General features: G+C 36.9%; 1 protein-coding gene and 1 long non-coding RNA gene across 6 annotated transcripts in view; one reads left to right on the forward strand and one right to left on the reverse strand.

Moving 5' to 3' along the window:
* LRP6 (LDL receptor related protein 6) overlaps nt 1-25,960 on the reverse strand; it is a 169,113-nt gene that overhangs the window by 19,776 nt on the left and 123,377 nt on the right. For all 5 annotated transcript variants that reach the window (XM_070619118.1, XM_070619121.1, XM_070619117.1 and 2 more), the window contains 10 exons: nt 24,536-24,752; nt 23,484-23,773; nt 21,985-22,211; nt 19,597-19,781; nt 18,640-18,966; nt 11,743-11,945; nt 9,774-9,985; nt 8,635-8,825; nt 2,886-3,095; nt 397-522 (listed from right to left, as the gene is read on the reverse strand). In XM_070619118.1, the coding sequence (XP_070475219.1) occupies nt 397-522; nt 2,886-3,095; nt 8,635-8,825; nt 9,774-9,985; nt 11,743-11,945; nt 18,640-18,966; nt 19,597-19,781; nt 21,985-22,211; nt 23,484-23,773; nt 24,536-24,752 (2,188 nt within the window). The remainder of the gene's footprint in view (nt 1-396; nt 523-2,885; nt 3,096-8,634; nt 8,826-9,773; nt 9,986-11,742; nt 11,946-18,639; nt 18,967-19,596; nt 19,782-21,984; nt 22,212-23,483; nt 23,774-24,535; nt 24,753-25,960) is intronic.
* The window catches only part of LOC139083347 (uncharacterized), a 40,355-nt gene continuing 19,728 nt past the window's right edge, over nt 5,334-25,960 (forward strand). Inside the window, exon 1 of the long non-coding RNA XR_011539987.1 lies at nt 5,334-5,953. This is a non-coding gene — a long non-coding RNA (uncharacterized lncRNA). The remainder of the gene's footprint in view (nt 5,954-25,960) is intronic.

Below are 25,960 nucleotides of genomic sequence, written 5' to 3' on the forward strand. Positions count from 1 at the left end.
TTTTCACTGGATATATTCCCAAGAAGGATACATAAACTGACAGAATCTAGAATTCAGTGGATAGAGATTATAGGAGGCAAAATTAATTCATCTTGTTACCCTCTGGGGTGGAGAAAGCAACTTTATCATTAGGAAATACTCCTCACCAGATGAGTTTCCCCCAATAAGGGCACTTTATCCTTAGTTCCGGAATTAAGTTACACCTATCACTTGCCATGATGGATTCATTGTTAGAATAACCCAAAAGCCTAGTATAGTGCAGATGAACAGAATATAAATGATGAATCAAATTAGGAAAAAGAGCAATTTCACTGCCAAATCATAGAATGCTAGACTAAAATATGGAACATGTTAATTGGCATTTAGACCTGCACAAGAAAATAATAACATATTTACCTCCACATGATAGCTCATCTTGAAGCAGAACCAAGTGCATGGGGCAAGAGCACCTTGTCGTACCATCTCCTTTTACAAGACAAATATGTGAACAGCCACCGTTATCCTGAGCACAAGGGTGCTGTCCTGCCAAAAAAACAAAAAGAAAAGAAAGGGAGGGAGGGAGATGGGAGGGAAGGAGGAAGGAAGAAGGGATGGAAGGAAGGAAGGACAGCCTAGTCAAAATCAATTACCAAGAAAACCAAATGTAAAATTACGAAGAAAACCAAATGTAAAATCACTTTGGATTGTTTTTGTATACAAAATAATTCCTCACTCCATCTCTATACAATCTATAAGAAAATGGGGACAACTTAAAAACACAAAACACCTGTATCTAACCACTGTCTTTACATATTTACATATAAAATATTTTTCAAGTATTTTAAGCAAGGTTAATGGTAGAGCTCATGCTAATTTTTGCGAATAAGAAAAGATGATTATTGAAACAAAAAAACTTGCTTGGTAGAATGCTGAGACCTGGATATTTTTCTACTTAAAATACAAAAACTCTTCTAAAGATTTTAACTCAGAAATTCTACCTTTCTTAAAGATGAGATGATTTTACTCAAAAAGTACATTTGAATGAGGAATCCACTGAAAATTAAAGAGTAATAGAAGGAAAAAAACTTAAGTTCACATGGAACTCAATTACTCAGAAACAATCAAAATTATTTGCTCAGTCATTTGCAAAATATAACTTGCAATGTTACAAATGTTTAATTTCCTCAGACTGGGGTTAAATTAAACAAATACACTGTCACACAACTTTTCAAAGTCTGTCTCACAAGATGTATTTAATGAAATCATTGCTTGGAATTTTCTACTTAGCTTGTGTTAAAAAAGCAACTTGACATTTGTCATCACTGAACACCAACATCTAATGTAGCCATCCATTTACTCTCTGACTCTCGTCTCAAAAACACATCAGAACTGCTTTAGCGTGTTAATGAAATTGAGGGAGTCAGCAGAGTCAGCAGGTGTGTCATACTACATAGCTGTCCCAAACAGACATCAGTCATTACATCAGAATATACAACCTATATAGTAGTATTTCTCAATCTTTTAATTCCATGACACTTTTGATAATCGAAAACCTCATTCTCTTTAATGTTATTAGAAATTTAAAAAAATATTGTTCCAAATATAAAGCCATATTTAAATGTTGAATTACAATAAAGGTATCCCCCGTGAAATTCTGAAAATGTCCGTGGAGATTTTCTGTAATAAAATATTCATACAGCAACTGAATAAATAACTTAGGTATTGAGTCATTACTACCTTATTTCTATTAAATGTTCAGCATGAGTTACATGTCATAACATAGAACAACAACAATTCTAACTTTATTTCCCCCTCCTTTTTTTGAGGAAGATTAGCCCTGAACTAACATCTGTGCTCATCTTCCTCTACTTTATATGTGGGACGCCTGCCACAGCATGCCTTTATAAGTGGTGCGTAGGTCCACACCTGGGATCCAGGCCAGCGAACCCCAGGCCGCCGAAGCAGGGAGCGTGCGACCTTACCAGCTATGCCACGGGGCTGGCCCCAATTCTAACTTTCTAATTCTCAAATACCTCTCTAACTTAACTTCTAAGTTCATGAACAGTGACAACATAATGAGTACTGGAACAAGCAATGGTGCTCTCATTACTCAATTCTTTCACACTCCAACTTGATTTGAAAGCACTGTACTGAGAAGTTAAGGAGTTCCAATAGTTCTCTCTTCAGTCCTCCATTTAACATGAGCATTCCTGTACAATCATGTAAGTCCTACAGTAGTGACTGCTATGAGGGCACTTCTGATTACAGACACATATTAACAAGAAACTAGGGAAAGATGATTAGCCATTTTCAGAAGTGTTCAATAAGATTAAAAAAATGATTATGGCTACTTTTCTAAGCTGAGAATTGAAAAATTTATCCAAGAGTGTAAAAAACAAGCACTTATTAAGCACAGTCTTCTCTAAGTTTACACACTAAATTTAGTCTGTTTCGCTTTTGCTTAAGAATAAGCTTATTCCATACTAACTATATTTACCACTATATAAATATAATTTTTGCTTTTGTTCAAACTATAAAGGTATACAAAGAGCAAAAGAAATATATGCTTTACACCAGTATTCTTAAAGGGGCTGAAGGAGAGGGAGGGAAGGTATGACAAGCAGAGTCTTTGTCATTCCTGGGAAACATTTTTGAAAATGAACAAGACCATTCGTTTCCACCACTCCTGTTTTATGGGGAAAGAGATCTGATTTGAAAAAGCTCCCAGCTGAGTTTGATATAAGACTTTAAACACATGAACAGTTGAAAAGAAAATCGAAATACTAAAAGTGCATGAAAATCTTCAAACTAACAGGTAAGAAGACAGAAAAGAACACTTTAATTTTATCCTAATTTCTGAGAACAAACATGAATCCTGCAATGAGCAGCACACCATCAGCACTTACTATATTCTTGAAGGTTCAGCTCCTTCACTGCATGAATGTCACTAAGCTGGGCAATTCGAGCCTGGACTTTTGTTCTACCCTCTCGACCTGTCATGTCAATTTTTTCAATCATTTGCTGCTGCTTATCAATCCAATATAGCCAGTTTTCAAACACAGTCAGTCCCACAGGCTGCAAGATATTAGAGTCTTCTAACACTATCCGGTTGGCACCTTGGAAAGGAGAACATTAAACAGAAATGACTCATGTGGGTCAAGTCATACATTCAACAACTATCTACTGAATACCGGTTAGATTTACTGCAAAAGAAAATATGGTAAGCTCTCCACTTTAAAACTTAAAAAATCATTCTGAGAAGAAAAGATACATACACACCAGAAAATAGATAATAGACTAGACATTCAAGTGCAATCAAAAGCAAATGAATGCCCAATACATAGTAAAAACTCTAGTTCACAGAAAGACAGAAAAGAATTCAGAGAAGTTTTCAAACGTGTTTTTTTAAAACAGAGTCTGCTTTTCAAATTAAATTTTATGAAAAGCTCTAACATATAAAACATATAAAAATGGTACTCCTCTAGATGAAGCAGTGGTGGTGAGCCCAGGGCTCTATATTCTTGGCCTCCCCAACTCGCTAAGTACACCTAAGGCACCTGTGAAGGACAACTCCACCCTAACCCTCCCTGGCCATTCAGAACACAGAAAAAATGACTGACTCAGAGGTTACCTGGTTCAAGCCTCACCTCAAAGAATTCCTTCCACAACATCCCAGACATAGAACCATCCAGACTCTGAAGGGGCAACCTATTCTATTGTTGAAATGTGAGAAAGTTCTTTCAGAATCGGGCTGAAATCTGTGCCCCACTCTCCAACCCTATAGCTTCTCCTTTACCCAAAAAGAAAAAATATATTTATTCCTTCCCTCTTCCTCATAATAGTCCTTCAAATATCCATGGAACATTTTTATGGTTCCTAAGTGATGAGTTCAATCAAAGAAAGATATTAGCTTATACTCTGGAAATATCAGGGAAGTTCCAAGAGGCAGGCATAAAGCTAAGTTTTAATAAACAGAAAAAAGTGGGGACATATTTCAGATAAAAAGGCATTGCCTAAGTCAACATTCAGATCCACGGTGAGTTCAAATGAGTTTACTTACGCTCTCTCCTAAAAATCTACTAAAATGGCAGTAAAAACTTCAGGTATAGGGGCCGCCCTCATAGTATAGTGGCTAAGTTCGGCACGCACTGGTTTGGTGGCCCAGGCTTGCAGGTTCAGATCCTGGGTGCAGAGCAACCACCACTCGTCAGCCAGGCTGTGTTGGCAACTCACATACAAAATAGAGGAAGATCGGCACAGATGTTAGCTCAGGGCTAATCTTCCTCAGCAAAAATAAATAAATAATAAAAATTAAGGTATAAACCAATAAGGACAAAGAAGACCTAAGAGCAGAAAAGCGATATAAAATTTAGAAGTTAGAGAACAGAAAGACCAGAGATAACACAGTAGCCCAGAGAAAGCTAAATCCCTGCAGTCAATGAAGCCAACAACAAAACCAATTAGCTCAGGAACTGGAAGCACCAGGTATTTTGGGATGGAGCAAAGGGAGGAGTTATGTGGGTGGGGCTGAAAGAAGAGTACTGACTGAACATAAGTACAAGAAGTCATGCAGCTCCTGGATCTCCTCCTTTCCTCTAGCAGACAGTTGAAGATACACTTTCTAAAGAGGTTGAATCAGACTTTAACGTACCCGGCAAAGACAAAGAGGTAGCACCATACCCAGGATTGTACAGCGCAATTACTTAAAATTCTACTTTCTGATTGCTGAGACTCTCCCCAACAGCCTTCTCCCAGTAGACTCCAAAAATACTGGTAGCCAGCTTTTATCTTACTACAGAAGACTGGAAGACTTCCCTTAGGAAAAACAAACCACCACCACCAACAATAATCAAACAAAAAACCTGAGAAAACAGGTATACAGAGAAAAGAACTTCAGATAGTGTCACTTAGGAGTTCCATTAGAAAACAGCCAAGTGTACCTAAGAATCTTACCACTTCACAAGCAGCAGCAATGTGAAAATCAGCATTTTTAGTGCCTATTAAATATAAACACACAACTAAGGATCACCAGATACTTAAAGAAAATTTCTACTTTTAAATTCAAAGCCAAAGACAAACATAACAAGGGAACTTGGAGAAGAAGACAATAAAAAGCAGAAGAAAAAAACTAAAGAACAGGTTGGGGGTAAGGCATTCAGAGAACACAAAAGAGCCTTTGGAAATTAAAAACATGATACTTGAAAATTAAAAAAAAACAAAACAAGAAGGTTGGAAGATAAATTTGAAAAATTCTCCCAGAAAGCAGAACAAAAAGACAAAGAGATTGATAATAGGAGAGAAAAATACAGTTATAATTAAGAAGGTCCAACATCTGAATAAAAGTCACAGAATGAGAATATAGAAAATAAATCATCAAAGAAATAACATAGAAAAGCTTTCCAGAACTCAAGGTGTAAGTTTCCAGATAGAAAAGACTCACCTAATAAATTTCAGTTCAATGAAAGAAACAAAGAGGTAAGGGGGAGGGGATCACACAAAGGCATATCATCATCACATTCTAGAACACTGGGGAAAAAGAGAAGATGTTAAAAGCTTCTGGAGGGGAAAATAAAGGATCACACATAAAAAGCCAGGAATCACAATGACATCAAACATCCCAATGACGCGAGATGCTTGAAGATAATGGAGTTCTGTCTTCAAAATGCCGAGAGAAAATAGTTATGAAACATGAATTCCATACACATCCAAATTATCACCCAAGTGTAAGGAAAAGAAACATTCAGACATATAAGATCAAGAATTTTAACCTTCTATGAGACCCTTTTCAAGAAGCTAATAGAGGATGTGTTCTATCAAGAAAAAGGAATTAACCAGAGTAATGGAATCCGAAAAACAGGAGGTTCGGCACCAAGGAGACTGGCAGGTGCATTCCCAGGATGATAACGTTGAAAGGAAGTTGGCCTAGAAAGCAAGCAAATCCAGACTGGAGCAAGATGACCAAGAAATTCAGGAGGTATGATTTCAATTAAAAACAAAGAAGATGGCTAGCTTGATGCATCTCTATGTATTGAAATAATATTTGTAATATTTACATTAGACAAGATTAACTTCAGGGAGAAAAAAATCCATAGAAGGAAATGTAGCTGATGGTAATACCTACATAGCCATAAATAACAAATAATTAAGAACGAACTTAAAAATTATGGTATCACTATGCTGGGAGGATGGGAGGAGACTTCATATGGGTATTTTGGGGATATATGGTTTAAGACAGCAAAATCTTTATCTTCCAACAAAGGAAGTCAACTTGAGATGTCTAAAATTGAAAGGTCAAGAAATAACAGTTTAAAGCAAGTTATTTTAAAATAACTGAAAGTGGATGCCTCTGAGAGTGGGAAATGAGAGTAGGAAGAAGAAGAGCAGTAGACTTATTTTTCATAAGCCAAGTAGAACCATTTGATTTTCATAAATGTTTACATGTATTACTTTGATGAAAACTAAAATTAAATTTAAAACAGTAATAAAAGGAGTGATTGAAAAAGATTAGTTGGTGGTAGTGGAAGGATGGCCTCAAGTAGACAGCCAGGGAAAAAGAGATGTCAACAGTGTCACCACAGGACCCCAGACATGATGAGGACCTGATCTACTTTGATGGCAGTGATAAAAGAAATATAATTAAAACACTGGAACCAAAAATGAAACGACATGCTTATGTATTTAACAAACTGAGCATGCACTAAATGCAATCCAGGATAAAAGGTTCTGTGGGAGGCTAAAAATACAAAGTAGAAAAAGACCCCATGACAAAAGTGCGTGATTATCTGTGACTATATAGGGAAGGGAAAAAAAAAAAACCCAATCTGTCAACATCACACTAACTTTTTTCAGAAAACAGAAAAAGAGGAAATACTTTATGAGGTCAATATAACCTTGATGGCAAAACCCCAACAAGTACATTATAAGAAAGGAAAATTATAGGGCAATCTCTTTCATGAATACAGATGCAAACATCTTAACCAATAGGAAATCAAATCCAGCAATATATAAAAAGGATATTGTATCTTGCCAAGTTTGATTTATTCTAGGAAACTAGCAACAGAAAGGAACTTCCTTAATCTGATAAAAGTTACCTACAGAAAAACTTCAGCAAACATAATACCTAATCATTAAATACTGAATGCTTTCCATAAAATCAAGAAAAACTAAAACAAATCCAAGCATTCTATTATTGTATTCAACATTGTATTGGGGGTCCCAGCCAGTGTAATGAGGCAACCAGGAAAAAGGACAGGAAAAGAAGAAATACAACTCTCACCATTTGTAGACAAATGATTCTGCAATGTAGAAAGTCCTAAAGAAACTACAGATAAGTGAAATTTAGCAAGGTCCCTGGGAACAAGCTCAATATACCAGAAGGGAGGAAAAAAGGAAACTGTATCATTCTACATTACAGTCACAATCAGAAAATGTAATATTAAAAATTTAGAATACTCTTTACTACTAGGACTCAAAAGCATCAAATACCAAGGAATAACTAATAAAAGACGGGCATGACCTCTTTACAGAAAACTATAAAACATTGAGAGAAATTAAAGTTCTAGATAGAGAGAGGGATATACCATGTTCACGGTTTGGAAGACTAATATTATAAAGATGATAATTCTCCCTAAATTGATCTATAATTCAAAGACACCCAGTCAAAATTCCAATAGGTTTTTCCTTTTTGGTGGAAACTCAGAGGCTGATTGTAAACTGTATATGGAAATACAAAGGGTCAAGAGTAGTCAAAGTAATCTTGAAAAAATATTAACAGTGTACATTGCCAGATAAATCTGTTATAAAGTTATAATAATTAAGACAATATAATATCACAGAAGACAAAGTGACCAAGGGAACATTAGAGTCCAGAAACAAACTAATACAGTCACTTGATTTATAACCAAGGTGCTATTAGAAAACAAGTGGGGAAAGGATGGTCCTCTCAAAAAGAGGTGCCCCTCTGATAGACATAAACAGTGTATTATTTTAATTTCATTTGCCTGATCACTAGTGAGGCTACACATTTTGGCATCAGAAACTGAGGGGAGGGGAAGTAACTATGATTGTAGACAGAGGTCTACAGAGAAATGAGAAAATAAAGTACATATGAAGACCAACAAATGACTTAATTTGGCTAAAACACCAGAAATGTTAAGATCATTTGAGTTTGATAATGAGTTTGTGAAAGCCAAATGCCAACTTAAGTGTACAACTAGGCTTCAGGTTATGAGACTACTCTTAAGATTGTTTTAGTACAATACTGACATGATTAGAAATCATGCTTCAGAAAATAATTTAAACTTTCAGGGGGGAAAGTCAGCAGGGAGGAGACTAATCATAGGCTAGAATTCAGGTCAGAGATGATGAAAACATAAACTAGAGCAGAAAAATTAGGAAAGGAGAAGAGATACATTAGAAATATATTATTTACAGAGCCCAGATAAAGAAAATTGGTCCATTATTAGATAACAAAGGGAGTAACTATGCTGATGGTTGAAGAAAGAATGCTTCCCAACCAATTTGATGCTGACTACTTTTAGTGAAGAAAACTAAAGAAATGTGTACAAAAATAATATAATGGAAGAAAAATACAAATGCTAATGATGAATATCTCAATAACTCAAATAAAAATAAGGAAACGCATTTCTCAGGTACCTGAGAGGTCACTGCTTTCAATTCGCCGGAGATCTGAATCAGCCCAAAAGAGCTTGCCCAATCTGCTATCAAGGGCTAAAGCAATTGGTTTACTTAAGCCACTGAAAAAGAGGACTTCCCGTTCTGTTCCATCCAAAGCAGCCCGTTCAATTTTTGGAGACCTTTCCTGAAGATTGGTAAAATACATATAGCTGAAGAGAAAGGAAGAAACAGTAAGTTTACCAAAATACGATGAGAATATTCTTGTTAAGACAAAAGGAGGTAGCATATTTTAAAATCTTATTTTTAATTTTAGAATACATTTTTTAGAAGACCATGGGATACTTTCATTACCTGATAGTAATAAAACATACACAGAAATTCTTAGAAAGCTAACTTTCATGGATTAATAAAAATGAAGAGTTAGACACAGGCACACCTATGCTTTTAGAATAATACAATAAAATTAAATTAAATTAAAAAGCAGTAACCAGAGAGACCTAGACATAAAATTTTAAATCCCTTCTCTAAGTAGTCCATTTCAAAACTAAAAATGGCATACATGAATCATTTCTTATATTTAACTCTGAGTTCATCTCTTTCCTGTAACTCTTCTGAAGTAAGCTGTTTTCCATGAATTCCTTATCATCCTTTCAGATGCAAATAAGTACTATTTATTACATGAAAAGCTCTGTACTAAATGAAAAAAGACATATTAGCTCTTATCATAAAGGAACCTAAACTCTGGTAGGAAATATAAGATTAAAAACAATTCACTATAAGGTAAATTGGAAGAGACTAAGTATGACTAGAGAGGCACAGATATGGAGTGCTGGGTATTTGGGAGAGGGTAAAAAATCACACCTGCTTGGGGGTTGGGTAGATTAAGGAAAACTTCATAGAGGATGTTGCAGTTCAAATGGTCCTGGAGGTATGGGTAGAAATGAGAACTAAAGCAATAGGGACTAAAGAAGGAAATTTTAGGCAGCAAAATCGGGGAATGCAATGATCTAAGAAAACGCAGGGGCAGGTAGATGGAGAATATCAAGTTTTTCCACTGGAGCACAGGACACTTAAAGGCAAATAACAAATGGGCTGAAAAGGAAGGCTGATGAGAGTCTCAGACGCCAAGACGTCTGAATGGCATTTTAGTAACATACCCTTTCTCCGGGTTTACCACAATGGCTCGAGGTCTGTCTTGCTCGCCTTTCAGCACCACTCCAATGGATCTCCCATCTAATCTTGTTACATTAATGACATTGGTGGCCTCACAAGTCCAATAGATGTAGCGGCTATAAATATCAATGCTGAGGTCATAGGGTTGTATTTCTAGGTTCTGATTTGGAACCGAGCTCACAACCACAGTAAAGCCCTGGGGAAAGAAAAAGACACACACACACACACAGAAAATCAGCCTCCAAGCCCGAGAGCCCTGAAGCAATCACTCACAATGCTAACCCTGATGTGGTCACACACCTGAGTAGAAAAGTCTCAAGGAACATTTCTTAATGATAGATTTTTTAACGGGTAATGTGCTTCTCTGTTAACATGCATTTCAAATGTTCCTTTTGGTTATTATGACAGAGAGAGCTGAGACCATATTAGTTGCTCTAAGAACCCGACAGAGCATTGATTAGAGACGAAAGTAAGAAGGTGGCAGCTGTCTTCTGTAAACTGGAGACAACTGTGTCTAGAACCACATCCTAGAAATACCCCTACAGCAGTGGTTCTCAAACAGAGGCGATCTTGTATTTGCATTTGCCTCAACCAGAGGCATCTGGCAATGTTTGGAGGCATTTTTGATTGTCACAGCTAGCGGAGTATAATTGGCATCTAGTGGGCAGAGGCCAGGATTGCTGTTAAACATCCTACAATGTACAGGTCAGCCCGCTACAACAAAGAATTATCCAGCTCAAAAATGTCAACAGTGCTGAAGTTGGGAAACTCTGCCCTAAAGACAATAGCAATTAGTCTGGGCTACAAACCACATCGATCAATCATATCTTTCTCTAGTCCCCAAATCCACCAGAAAAAAAATTTTTTTTTTACAAAGCCAAGCAAAAAGAGACGCTTTGTTTATCTCTTCTATCTGAATAAATTACATTTACTCAGCATCTCTGAGGTAACTATTTCTTAAAGAGGCTGTCTCATTTATTTGCTATGTCCATGGCTGTATAATAACAGCTATAATTTCTATCTAGTAGTTATCAGCCTATTAGTCCCGGCCTACATACTACAAGACGCATTTGCAACATACCTCTACAGCTATACCCTTAGATGATCCCTCAGCAGCCCTAAGTACATTATGTCCTTGCTCTTTTTTGTGAGTTAAGACATATCAGAAACTAGTAATCTAATCTCCCTATATTTTAATACATTCAAAATCCAACTTAATATCACTGCTATAAGAAAGATGACAAGTAATATTATTTATAGTAATCCCAGTCTAACACTGCTCCGCCACAGAAAGAAAGCAAAGTAGTATGGATAGTGGTATGTAAACCATGACTGGTATGTAAGCACAGATAAGATTTGTTGATAGTATTTTCATTTCCACCTCAGAGTCATCAAATAATGTTTACCAAAAAAAAAAAAAAAAGGATTAATGATAACATATCCCAGATGTTTTTAATTTTACTGAGATTGTGTTATGTTTTCTATCCTCTAAACCTTTTAAATAATAGTTAACTAGTAATAGAACTATTATTTATTGAGTCCCTACTATGTAACAGGTAATGGGCTATGTGCTTTGCATTCCTGTCAGCTAAAAAGTTTTTAAGAATCCTAGTGAGTGATGGAACTGAGATCAGAAGTAGGTCTATTTGATTTCAAAGCCTCTGACACTTCATGTAAATGGAACCATAACGATACGGGTGGCAGTCACAGTCATTACCAACATATGAGCATATGTTATCCTAATACAACTTTCATCCCAATAGCATTTATCGAACAGCTGTTTACTCAAAGACCATCAGGAGGGAAGAAAAGCTGCTAGGTCCAGAATTTCAGTTTCATAGAGACACACACACACAGACACTTAAGCAGAGTCAAGACTTAAGTAAAATAGGATGGTTGGTTAGTCCAATTACTAGGTAGAAGAAATAGATTTTGAACTGAGCCCTAAATTACCTGACTGCCATCTTCTTGTGCTTTCCGGATCATGTTCTGTCGTGAGTCAATCCAATAGAGCTGCTTGTCCAGTGGGTCATAGTCAATGGCCCGAACATTCCGAAGGCTGTGGATAGGAAGGATGATGTCAGGGCTTTGCTGTTCATCAATCACCATGCGGTTGATGGCACTCTTTTGACTGAAGAGCAGGAAAGTAGTTGGAGCTTAAAGAAAGAAAAGAGCAAATCTGAAACACAGTTACTCTAAGTCCTGGTATCCCTCAAAGATTGTGATCAGCCTGTTATCTATATCTCATACAAAACAGACACAGATGTTGAAGAGGTAAGGTTGCGGACAAAACCCTTTGGTACGCCCTCAGAAACTCTCTTCAAGGTGACACTTACCAGCACTCTGGTTACCAAACCAGTTATGAATTACCCAATGATATAGCTGCCAAGCCTATTTTCCTCCATCTTGTCCACAGTGGTATCATAGGAGACTTGATTTCAATGAAGAATTTGATAGAGATATACAAAATTCTCCTTGTCTACCAAGTGAATACCTTATTCCTCCATAGCCTATTCTTGTGGGTGGCAGGAAGTCTGGGCCTCCATAGGTCAAAGCAGAAATTTCAAAACTGGTTTTAGTCTTAGCTCTTTCACTATCTAGTCACTTAATCTTAACTAAGTCGCTGAGCTTCTGTGGGTCAGAGTTACTCAACTCTAAAATAAGGTTATAGCTATCTCGTCCTGCTCACTGAGTTGCTATAAGAATTTAACAACATATGTGAAAATACTTTAAAAATCGTAAGGCATTATGTCAATTATACTTCAATTAAAAAAGTGTAAGGTATTATATAAATGTAAAGTAAAAATAACTATTATTTATTATTACCAGTAGTAGCAGTAATAAACGAGGTATTAAAAGGAATTAAAGAAACTCTCATGGATTGCAGACAGGCTTTATTTCGCATTGTGTATATGTGATGGTGGCAGGGAGAGGGAGTTGGTAAAAATCACACAAAACTAATAAAAAAATGCTTTATACTCATTATCTCTAATCGTCATAATAAACCTTGGCTTTATATTTTCACTAAAAATATATTCTGCTCTGATGCTAAGCAGATGCCCTAAATTTATGAAAAGGGAAAATATAACAGAGACATTTCCCTTTCCTAGGGATTAGGCCTCTGATTATTACATAATCATCTTTAATGCAGGAAAACATCTAGAAAAGAACAGCATTTGAGAGGGCTACCAAGAAATTCAAAGTCTAATAGCATTTTTAAAATCTTCATTAAAATATATATAAAAATTCCACAATTATACTCTCTTCTCTTGGTGCTCAGTCATCACTTAAATGCAGTAGAATTTTGTCCTTCTCAGGGATGTAAACATAAATGGCCAAGCCAGAGCTCCTTGCTTTATTTCCCCTAAACCCCATTCTTTCCAGCTCCATTATTTGTGGTTCCCTGCTTTACTTTACATTTACACCCAAATGTAGATTGGCTTAAATCCCAACGAAATTCATTGGTACTCACAAAAAAACTTGATATTCACAACACTAAATTTCTGCTTTATTTAAGTTCTTCACTGGCAAAAAGCCCACACTTAGCTTGGAAGATTTAGAAAGTATTCCAATGATCCCACTGGAACTCTCTATTATATGGAGTCTGTCACATACTGATTTAACAACTTTCAGCAATTTTAGCAGAACCCATGCCTTAAATAGTAAGAACAAATGTCACAACAGAATAGCTAACAAGTCTCCCATCTTTTTTTCAAAAGAATTACTTTTTGGCAGTATACTACTCTCTTGTAAATCAAGAAAAAAGAAAAAAGTGCCTCTAATATCTAAGTTTCCAACAGAATAAGCACCATACCAGGACATACAATGAGACTTAGAAGAAAGATTCCAGAGTTTTAGTCGCCAACTTTCCTTGAGAAACAGTTAATCAAATATATATTTGGCTCCCAGTATATTTTACTGGTTACTTTTTTTGAGTAAAGTTTTAACCTTCAATAAGATTCCACAATTAAGTGTTTCTAGAAAGGTGGATTAAGAAAAAAACAAATATGGGTCCAAATGAATGCTCATTTCAAAAAGTCTACAAATGACATTAACAATTACAGTTAATTGGCTCAATATTTCCAAGAGGAAGCTGATATTCTGACTTGTTTACAAGTCATTCAGTACTTAAACTGACGAAGAATATGCAATTCCATAAGCCTAAATCCATCCTAATTTATGTAACCTCTAACCACCACTCCCTCATCTCCTACAGAGCAGTGCTTTAAAAACTGTCAGGGTGTCTGAGTTTCGCAGTCCCACAATGAAGACAGCCACATGCAGAAGCTGGCGGGTGAGGTGTACGTAGGAGGAAGGTGTCCAGCTCACTTTTGAAGGTGCAAGTGTTCACCTGTAGCTTAAAGGAAAGTGTTGCTCTTGTGGACGAATGGCATAAACTACAAGGCCAGGCCCACCATGTCTGACTATGCCATTTGTGTACTGTATCAAAGGCGTTGAGTAGGGAGTGAAGTCCAGTCCATACTTCATTAGCCAAGCCATGCACCTGTGCGACTGCGTCTGCCCAGAGTTACATCTTTTCCCAATCTGCACAAAGGTGCCATAGAGGCCAGCCACTTCAGTACTAAACAAGGGATTACACAATTTGGCTTCCTGTTTCCTCTCCCACAATCTCTTTGTTCACTCTGTTCCAGCAACACAGGCCTCCTAGGTATTCCTTTAACATGCCAGACATGTTCCCCTCCTAGGGCCTTTGCATTTGCTGCCCCCTTTTGCTTGATAGGTCTTCTCCCAGCTATCTACATAGCTCATTTCCTCACCTCCTTCAATTCTTGATACAATGCCACTTTTTCAGTAAGGACTTCACTCTATTTAACATTGCAATCCTCCTCCCTACCATTTCTCGCTCTTAATATTTCTCCATTAACACTTATCTTCATCAAACCCATGGTATCATTTACTTATTTGGTTTGTTATCTGTTCCACTAGAATGAAAACTCCATGAGGGGAAGGACTGATGTCTATTTCATTCACCACTACATTTCCCACTGGCTCAAACAATGCCCAGTATGTAGTAAGTGTTCAATAAGTATTCACTAACAGAATAAATGAATACACAAATGAATAAACAAGCATCAGGTGACAATAACTAAGGAGAGCCCTGTAGCTATGATTCTGAAAGTAAGAAAATGAAATTATTTTAGAGAATTAGGAAGGAAAAGAAACAAACATTGATTTAGGACGTCCAACATGTCACACATTACACTAGATGTTATTTAAACTCCAAAATTATCAACTTCATTTTATAGGTCAGCAAACTCAGAAAGGGAAAGTAATTGTTAAAGAAAGGCTCATAAAGGTTAAGTAATTTTTCCAAGTTCACAAAGCTGTTGAACGGAAGAGCATGTTTTTCCAAATCCTGTCCTGCTTCCTCATTCTTTTACTTAACAATAATTTCTTGAATGACTATTTACCAAGCACTATCATAGGCACCTAAGATATACCAGTGAAAAAACACACTAAACTCCATGAAGCAGCATTTTTTATTCCAATAGACAGACAAAAAGCAATAAACATAATTAAAAAGTTATAATAAATAGTACAGTATATAAATTAGATAGTGTATCAAAGAGTGATAAGTGTTATGGGAAAAGGAAAAAGTACAAGTAAGGGGCACTGGCCATGCCAGACAGGGGGAAGGATGCTCTGCAGTTTTAAACAGGGTAAACCAGGTCTCACCGTGCAGGTCAGAAGTAAGAAAAGACTTGGAGGAGAAATGAATCCACGCAAATATTTTCAGGAAAAACATTCCAAGCAGAGGAACTAAGCAGTACAACAGTCCTGAGGTGGGAGTAATTGGCATATTTGAAAACAGCAATGAGGCAAGCATGGCTGTCATGAAGAAAGCAAGGGGGAGACTAGTAAAAGCTGAGGCTAGAGAAGAAAATCGTGTAGGAACTTGTAGGTCACTATAAGAACTAGGTTTTTACTCGGTGTGAAATGGGGAGCTAGTGTAAGGTTTTGAGCAGAGAAACAAATTCTGATTTAGCTTTTGAAACACAGGACAAGGAGTAAATTACACAATGTCACAAAACTTTTTGAGGGTGAGCACTTTGTATTAAACTTCTCTTGTAATCTGCCTTGAAATCTAATACATCTCTAAACAAACATTAAATGGTACTCTTTTTATAAAGAGCACACATGGTGCCAGCCTGGTGGTGTAGTGGTTAAGTTCACAAGCTCTGCTTCGGCAGCCCGGGGTTTGCAGGTTCAGACCTATACACCTCTCATCAAGCCATGCTGTGGTGGCATCCCACACACAAAACGGAGAAAGATTGGCACAGATGTCAGCTCAGGGCCAATCTTCCTCACCAAAAAAAAAAAAAAAAAAAAAGCTGCACACGCCAGGAAGCCTCTTGAAGCACTACTGATCTATCTCAGAAAGGTAGCCAAAGACAGATATTAGGGACACTCAGCACTGATTTCTCATGGCCTTCACTCAAACTAACATGCAGGAGTATAAGCAGCTAAACCAATAATGATCTCAAAAGGTCTTTCCATATTCTTCTTGTCTCCATCCTCCCTCAGTTATTACCCCTATTTCTTCCTTCCAGTCAAAGTCAAAATTCTTGAAAAACACTTCTATACATACTATCTTTCTTTCTCTCCATTCACTTTTGATCTACTTCAATCTTTCACTATTGCCTCCCTGAAATTAATCTCTTCAGGGTTAATAACAACCACTTTATCCAAAAGTCCAATGGATACTATCAGAAGGCCTCACCTTACTCAACCTTTCAGCAGCATTCAAAACAGTTCTCTTTTGAAACAATCTTATCTCTTGTCTTCTGTGCCACTACTCTCTCCTGGTTTTCCTCTTACCTCTCTGGCTGCTGCTTTTCAGTGTCCACTGCAAGCTTTCCCTCCCTCAAGCAGAGCGCCTTAGGTTACCAGATCCCTTCGTTTCTCTACACCAGTTGTCGTCAAACTATGGCCCACAAGCTAAATCTGACTTGCTGCCTGTTTTTATAATAAAGTTTATCAGAATTCAGCCACATTTTAAAACTCACACATTTTAAAATACGGCTGCTTTCACGCTACAGTGAACAGAGCTAAATAGGTGTGAGAGACTATCAGGCTCAAAAAGCCTACATATTTACTCTCTGGTCTTTTACAGAAAAATTTTGCTGACCCTGGCTCTACACCTTCTCCATAAGTAACCTTATTCATTTCAAATACATGCTGTCAATTCCAAAATTTATATCTCCAACCATATCTCTCTCCTCTGAGCTCTGGAATCTTCTAACCAACTACTAATTTATCTATTTCAATGTCCCATAGGAAAATCAATATAAACCTACCTAAAATTAAATTTTTTATTTCCTCCTGAAAACTAATCTCTTTCTCCAGTCTTCCTCATCTACTATTTTCTGAACTGCTCAAACCAAAAATCTAGAAGTCACTTCTAGAAGACATCTAGAAGTCACTTGCTTCTTCCCTCTTCTTCCCCACATACAACCCATTAACATGTTCTGTTAATTCTAGCTTCAAAACATACCTTGAATCCATCAGCTTCTCTCTATCACCACTGCCACCATCCCAGTCCAAGTCTACCTGCATTACCACACTAGTCTAATTGACTTCCCTGCTACCATTTCTTTTCTTCCTTAAACCCACTCTCCACAGCAATCAAATCATGTGATATCTTATTTAATTTTCACAATAACCTTATACGGTAGTTACTATTAGTATTCCCATTTTAGAAGTGGAAAAACTTAAGGTTTAAAAAATTAATGTGAGTTGCTTTAGTAAAACACACAACTAATGTGTGGCAGAAATTCCAAATCATTAAAATATAAACTTACATTCTTTCTCTTTCAGAATCAAAGCCTTGTGTCAAGATAGACTAAATCCTTTCCTAAGTGACTCCTTACACTTTCAGGCACGGAATAAAGTAATTTCAATAGTTAATTACATCCAATATCCTACAGCAGTTTTGTTATCTTCTACCCTAGTGAACCATACCCTAATTTTCTCCCATGAATCTACTCTTTCTGATCTAATTCTCTATTTCTTTATCATATCTACCAATTTGTTCTTGTCTATCCACCAAGACATGGGCCTTCACATATCCTTGAAGCATAAACCAGGTTTCCCCAAGCCAACAATGTTGTGTTACACACTGTGTTTTGTTGTTGTTAGTAGTGTGTGTGTGCATGTGTGTATTTAGTATATATCACTTGCTAACATTTAAAAGTCAGGAGATACTGCAGCCAAAAAAAAAAATCTGGATTCATGACTGCATGAGACGATCCGGTAACATCAGCTGGAATTAAGTAGCAACCACCCACTATGTTCAGAGGACATGCTCTCTAATTCCTCATCTATTTGCTATTGTTTCATACTGGGCTGAATTTACTCATACGCCTTTTCTGCCTGGCCTCTTATACACTTAAATTTTTTATCGTTAGACTATTCTATGAACTTCAAAGGACAAAGAGGTTGTATTTTGGAGAGTCTCTTTGTTATTCTGTTTGTACCGCTCGTCCCTTCCTTTATAATGAATAAATATGAATTATGTATAGCACACATGCATGACTCTGTCTCTCAATGAAGTGATGCAAATTCTTCACTAAATATTTAATGTTCAAGGGTAAAAGACAATTTTTCTACAACATCAATTTTTCCATAACATCAACTAGCTAACATCAAACAAATAATAAGTAACAAAACTTTGCGTTTGTCCATCTTTAATCTTTCCCCTTTATTAAAAAAAATAATCAATTCTCGACTTCTACAATTTTTTACTCTAGAAAGAACATAAACTCTAGTGTTTTCGAAACTGCTTTCTCCACTAATTCTAGTTTGCTCTGGGGGGGGAATGCAGCTTACCACTACAAGTCCTGTTGTCAGCATTAAGAGAGTAGTGGGCAGGGCATCCGCAAACAAAACCTCCAACTGGCACAGCCAAGCAGAGGTGGGAGCAGTGCCCATTGCTGGAAGCACACTCATTCCACCCTGCCTGCCGAGAGGAGTGAAAGACGAGGATGTCCATCACATAATCCAAGTGGCCCTGAATGATGGTGCGGTTTTGGCCGCTGGTTTTGTTGGCACGCTCAATGCTGCGTCGGCTCCAGTCCGTCCAGTAGATGTAATCTTGGTACTGAGTTAAGCCAAAAGGATGAGGCAAGTCATCTGCTATAACTTCACGGTTGAGTCCTATTTTCGGAAAGGCAGTAGAAAGAGGAGAAGCAGAAGGATGAAATAGGTGAGAAGTAAGAGTCTTGTTGGCAAAAAAACAAGTAACATATAAAACATTACACTTGTAAGTAATTTAAAATAGAACATTTCATTTGAAAGCAATTCTAAAACCAGACGAATCCTCTGAAATCAATCCATCTTCAGTCTGACCCCATGCCTCAAAGTTTATATTCTTGCTATAAATCACTGAGTTTGTTTAAACTCCTACAAACAGTCTATTTTGATTGTGTCTTATTTCCTCTCCATAAAGGTGTGCAGTTCAACTTTTCTTCTTCCTTCTATAAAAAGATGGAAATGCATATATTGTATTTACTCATATAAAAGTCACTTCAGGGATGTCTAGGGAGTTATAAATTCCACTACAAGCCCAACAATAATGAAATTTCTACATAAAAAGAGATATGAATCCAACTACCTGGCCCACTATTCATAATAATAAACAGGATACAACAGCAGACAGAGGAAGCATCTAGACATTCATATTAACTTTTATTAATAATATCTAACCAATGGCGAATAGCAGCCAATTGATTTTTGCATTGAAAGAATAATGTACTATCTATCTGAATAGAAAGAAGTCCAGCTTACCAAGCATATTTGAAGATTCTATTAAATTGGTGTCTAGGTCTGTCCAATAAAGCCTCCTTTTAGCATAATCAATAGTCAGGCCATTTGCCCGGCCCACATTTGGAACTAATGTAGTGCGTTCACTTCCATCCATGGCAGCTCTGTCTATCTTAGGTTTTCCACCCCATTCAGTCCAATACATAAATCTAAATTCAAAACAATGAATATTTAACATTTTACTTTTGATAATTTTGGGGAAAGGGTCGTATTCATGCACAGTAACTAAACAAAATTAAAGAAATATGCATTAAATAAGAAAACTGTTAACACAAAATCATGGCTATAATTTTTTCAAATATTTGGCACCCTCAACAAAATATTTTTTCTCATCTTCTAAAAAGGAAGTGAGTCAGCTTTCCTTAGTCTTTCCAATGAATTTGTTCCATCCAAAACCTAGGAATTGGAAACAAACCAATGATTTCCTTAGTGAGGTACTTGCATGTGTAAAACTAATATTGAAGAAGATAGCAAAGGATTAAAGTTCTGGTCTCAGAATCTGGTTTACTTCTGAATAACATATCTTTATTTCTGAATACAAGTAATTTGAGTTTTTAAACTTACTTTTTGACTTGTGTAATCAACCCTCCTTCAAAACAAGTTACAGGAGTATGTCAAAAGTAAAAATTAGGGGCCGGCCCTGTGGCCAAGTGGTTAAGTTTGCACATTCCGCTTCGGCGGCCCAGGGTTTTGCCAGTTCGGATCCTGGGTAAAGACATGGCACCACTCATCAAGCCATGCTGGGGCGGCATCCCACATGCCACAACTAGAAGGACCCACAACTGAAAATACACAACAATGTACTGGGGGGCTTTGGGGAGAAAAAGGAAAAATAAAAAATCTTAAAAAGAAAAAGCAAAAATTAATGGATTTTAACTGAAGTGAAAAGCCAAGTTTGAAAATGTATTTGGCCACACAGTGCAAGGGAACACACTGTATGTGCAAGAGCAATGAATCACCCCATAATGTGTCAGCTGGGCAGTGAACACTACTACTACAATCCCCGTGAAATTTTAAAATATTATTGCTTTTACGTTACTTTTTTGAGTTTTTCACATGAACCTTAGAGCAGACCTACAGTATAGGGTTTTTATAGATGAGGAGGCCAAAGCACTAAAAGAGATGTGAATGATTTGTCTAATGTCTTCCAGCCAGTCACATGGCAGAGCTACAACTAGAACCTACTCCTTAGCGAAATGCTCTTTCAACTAAACTAGTAGGGTGCTAGTTTTGAGGCACTCTGAATACTGGGACTAGGAAAGCACTCCAGATGCCAGCTCTCATCAAATACCTGAGGACAGACATTCACACATCAGCCCGTCAGCTGGTGGCTGATCTGGCAGCAATGCGTGAACATGCTTTTCTGAAAATTCAAGTTGGTCTCAGGCTTTGTTTGCCTTTGCACTTGTCAGTTGACAGGCACATGCACACCACAAGAGCCAAAGAGGAACAACTGTGAGAGAAATTTCAGAGTTGCCAGCAGCCACATAAACTAGAGTCCTTAGTCCCAACTACTAAATTTATCTGTCTGGTAACTAACGCTTAGAGTAAAGATCACCATAATCCAACCACAACATGCCAGCAGAGAGAAGCTGCCTTTTGATATGGCCTTCCAACTAGACGGCTAACCAGCTAATCATGGAATTCATGTGATTTCAGGGAAACTATTTTTAATTACAGATACAGGAAATACGCTTATATGTTTACACTGTTATCTTCTGCTTTTAAAAGTGGAATTCTTCTTCAAATGTCAGATTTCTCAGCTGCTGGCTTTTTAAAACTTGCTAAATCATCTAAGAAAGATCACCTACCCTTGAAAAACATGTCATGTTGTAAATAAAAAGCTTACTGTTTATCAAAAACAGCTTACTGTTTAACATCAAAGTTTCTTCAAGCTTATTTAATAATGATCATCCATTTTGAATTAATGAATATTCTAAAATGGAGCTTTTTAAATGCAGTTACTTCTTAACACACAATATTATTTCAGTGGGTTTACTTTAATAGGTTTGGAACCTGGTACAACTTGGGAGAAGGTGCAAGGAAATGCAGACTTGATGATACCTTTAACAGGCTGTTTACTTAGTATATAAATATGATCAGTAAAACTTAAGTGATTAATCCACCTCACTAATCTTTTTTCACCCAATGTTAATAATGACAAAAGTAAAATTTAGCTAATAATTATTAATTCTAAATTAGTGAAATCTCAACTAATGGTTTAAAAGTAAAGTCCACCTATGGTTTAGTTGTCAGATCCCTAACAAGCAGTATTTAAGACATCAAGAATACAATCCGTAACTAGGCCATGTGCAATGTAGTTGCAAACAATGCATACATAAAGCTGTTTACCCTTCAGCAGGGTCCAATGCAAGAGCTCTGGGACTATCTAGGTCTTTCCACACCAAAACTTGTCTGTGCTGCCCATCCAACTTTGACACCTCAATTCGATTCGTTCCTGTGTCTGCCCAGTACAAGTTCTTCCCAAGCCAGTCTACTGCCATGCCTTCTGGATAATCTAAGCCGAATTCTACCACATGTTCCAGTGCACTGCCATTCATAAAGGCTCTGCTGATGGTCTGCAAAAATAAGATTAACAATAAAGCGGCATGGCTTAAGTACACAACAATATACAGAAAACATGTTTGGTTTGGTTTTTGTGGGGTGGAGGATCCAGAAGAGCCAGAGGCATACAGTTTCTTAATACAATTCACATATTTTATGAGCACAGGAAAAAACTGATGTCAATCTCTAATAAATGCAATTGTGATCTTAAGTTTTACTGCCAATTAAGGGAGAAAGTTTTGAAATTCTTAAAGACCAAAAATTTGTTCTAGTAAGACAGTGAAATGATTTTTCTTTTAAAGTCTCTTAGTAATCAAGTGAAAAAGTTGTGCCCAGACTCTTAACTGGCAGTCAGCTTCCTGAAGGTACTTGAGAGAATGCCATGTCATTGTTTGAGAAGATCTCAACAACCTTATACCTTACACACTTCACATATAACCATTATCGTATTACTATTACTGTAGCTTTGAATCCCTTAAAATTTAAAACAACCATAATTCAAGCTATTAACAATGGCTGCTACTTCTTATCAAGTAGCATCCTAAATACTTTGTGTACATATATTTTCTCATTTAATCTCATAACAGCCCTGCAAGGTAGGCATTATCTCTATTTTCAAGATTAAAAAACTTAGAAGGCCACACAATACAAGCCAAGATTTATTTATTCACTTCACTTATTCTCTCATTTAATAGATTTTACTGAACACCATCAGAATCCAACTCTGGCTTCAACACCCCATGATTTTTGCATATTAGACAAAATTTTACAGAAGTTATCTGAAACAAGCCCAAAACAATCTGAAAGAAGGGAAGATTATTCTCCAGATTTTCTCGTCAGGAGCTTCTCCTTCTTATTGACTGAGTATGCTTTTCAATATTTATTCTAGAAAAAAGAAAATAAAGGTATGCTATAATTCATAATTGGCATTTTCTACCTCAGTCTTCAAAATTTTGTTTAAAATAAGAGTCAATTCTCTGTAAGCCATTTATGTGAATAGACAATTACTCTCGAACTGCAGAAAATGTCACTCATATCCACAAATGGAACAAAATATAAGATTATGTCTTGCACATTTCTAACACTCAAGCAAAGTATCTCATATTAAAATGCACTTAATAAAATACTGAATGGGCGTTTCCCTTGACTTCCTTTAGAAAGTTAAGGGTTTTATTAAACTCTGCCTATTAAGCAAGGAAGGAGGTTGATCATAGCATGAAGACTCAGAAATTCTAGAAGCTCTGCCTTTTAGTCCCCAGTTTTAACATCTCACTTCTTTCGCTAACCTTGAGTGATATATCAGTCCAGTAAATTCGGTTGTCTGTCACATCAAAATCCAAAGCAGAAGCTTCTTTGACACCAGTAAGTGGAATGGCCACATTGTTATTGTTAGTTTCCAAAGATATTCGCCGGATATCTGCTCTCCGTGAAAACAAAAGGAAAGCCTCTGGGACAATGCAAGTCTTCATGTCACTGATGAGTTCAAAGCCAATGGGGCAGGCACAGCGAAGGCCCTGAGGTCTATAGAGGCAAAGATGGCTACATCCCCCATTTTCCTCAGCGCAGGGGTTGGAACCTAAAAGACAGATTAATCACAAAAGGCCAGAGAAGGACACACATATTGACATAATCAATACATTTTCACGTTAAAATGACCAAGCATTTGGTTCACTAAGATCTATAATTCCATCTGCTCCCAAATCTAGAGTTTCGATTCTAATCTCATACACAAGCATTATGAGGGAATAAACGGCCAGGTGCAGCGGCGCAGGCCTGTAGTCCCGCTACTCAGGAGGCTGAGGCAGGGGGATCACTTGAGCCCAGGAGTTCTGAGCTGTAGTGTGTTACGCCAGTCAAGTGTCTGCACTAAGTTAGCATCAATATGGTGATCTCCCACAAGTCAGGGGACCACCAGGCTGCCTAAGGAGGGGTGAATTGGCCCATGTTGGAAACTGAGCAGGTAAAAACTCCTTGGTGATCAATTGTGAATAAAAGTACAGCAAAATACTTTGCTTTGTGCCCATAGTAAGTTTTAAAATAAGTTACATCATTCATACAATAGAACTGAATTCTTTTGATGAAGGGGTGTGTGTGTGCATGAGTGTGCGCGTGTGTGTGTGTGTGTGTGTGTGTGTTTTCAGCCTTTCAATTCAAACTATGTAGCCAGAGTACTAAGCCAACATAAAAGGCCCACTCCTGGTTAAAAAAGGGTTCAGAGATGATTTCTATAGTCCCTCAAAACATCAACAATTTACATTGCTGCTTTACAAACTGCAGACCATCTCCATCTTTTCTCATTCCTGGCTTCCATGTCTAAGAGAATTTTGGAATTACTTACCAATGATTCGATGAACATTTGTGGCCTTTAGGCCCATAAGGTCAGGGAGCTGATCTATGATGATTTCCCTCTCTGCACTTCGTTTGTGTACTCTTTCGATGCTACGCCTCTGCCAGTCAGTCCAGTAAACATAGTCACCCAGTAAAGTAAATCCAAATATGTGAGGAATTTTGTCTTCCACTAGTACTCGTCTCCCAGTGCCATCGGTATTCATAACCTTTAAGTATAAAGAGAAGGAAGAGGAAAAGATGTGTACTTATTCTTCAAATGTATGTAGAAACAACAAATCCAACTGCCTATTGCATCAAAATCCACAAGTGTCACCTTAGTTATTCCTATTACAAAGCTTTCACAAAATGACAACATGCTGACTGAATATAAGCTCATATCTTACCTCTATTTTTCCAATCTCTTATTAACCTTCCTTCTAAATATTCCAGCAATATTAGATTTAGTATGCATCTTTTTTATTAAATGACTATGCAAAAACTAAAAATACAATATCACCCTAAATTTGCTCTTACGTTTGTTTTCAAATTACAATGTACTTTCACACACATTATTTTATTACATATTTTATTTTATCCTGAAAGTTTTTCCTTTTTTACATCTAAGAAAATTGATATTCACATAAGGTCACACTGCCCGTAAACAGAGTTGATGTCTTTTTTAGGATTCTTTCCACTTAGCCTAATTTTTATTTCATTGTTTTGTTTAAAATAAAGCACACAGATAAGAGGGCTCTCAATAAATCACTCACTCCCCTAAGGTTATAATCACAAAAGTATATGCAGTTTATGACATTCTCTCTGCAACTGAGTTTCAAATAACTAGAATGTACCTACTCTTTTCAACTCCCCTGTAGTGACATTATTAAGCTCATTCTAATACTCTCACTATAAACATCAGCAATGCCCCTAGAAGTGGCTAAGGCATCTTTTCTGCCTCTGATCTTGCAGCAACATGTACTAATCTTCCATTCTAAAAGATGGAGTAAGTCTTCTAAAGCACCAACTTACAAGTGCCTAAATGAGACAATTTCTACCACTTAAAGTGGCCTGTGAGGCAGGCAAATCGGCCTTTGGCAACATTATTCTGGTACCAAAAATATGTACATGCAAACAATATCTTCCCTCTACCTAAAAAAGAGTCTCAGATGTAATCTTATAGGCAAGTATTAATCCTTTTATCCATAAAATTACAAAGAAATATTCCATGTAAGTCAATACTATGATTGCTTAGATGGAATGACAACCATTATCTTGATCTCTCCTCTCTAAAAGTTTAAAACAATTGCTGACCTTCCAAACCTTGGAAATGACAAAGTACTTAAAAATTGAGCAAGCAAAATTGTGCTATATCCTTGCATTTTCACTTCTAAATATCAATAAATATTTGATTTCCATGTGATGGAACAGAGAGTAG

This window comes from Equus przewalskii, chromosome 5 (genome assembly GCF_037783145.1).
Source record: "Equus przewalskii isolate Varuska chromosome 5, EquPr2, whole genome shotgun sequence".
In the NCBI taxonomy this organism is placed as follows: Eukaryota; Metazoa; Chordata; class Mammalia; order Perissodactyla; family Equidae; genus Equus; species Equus przewalskii.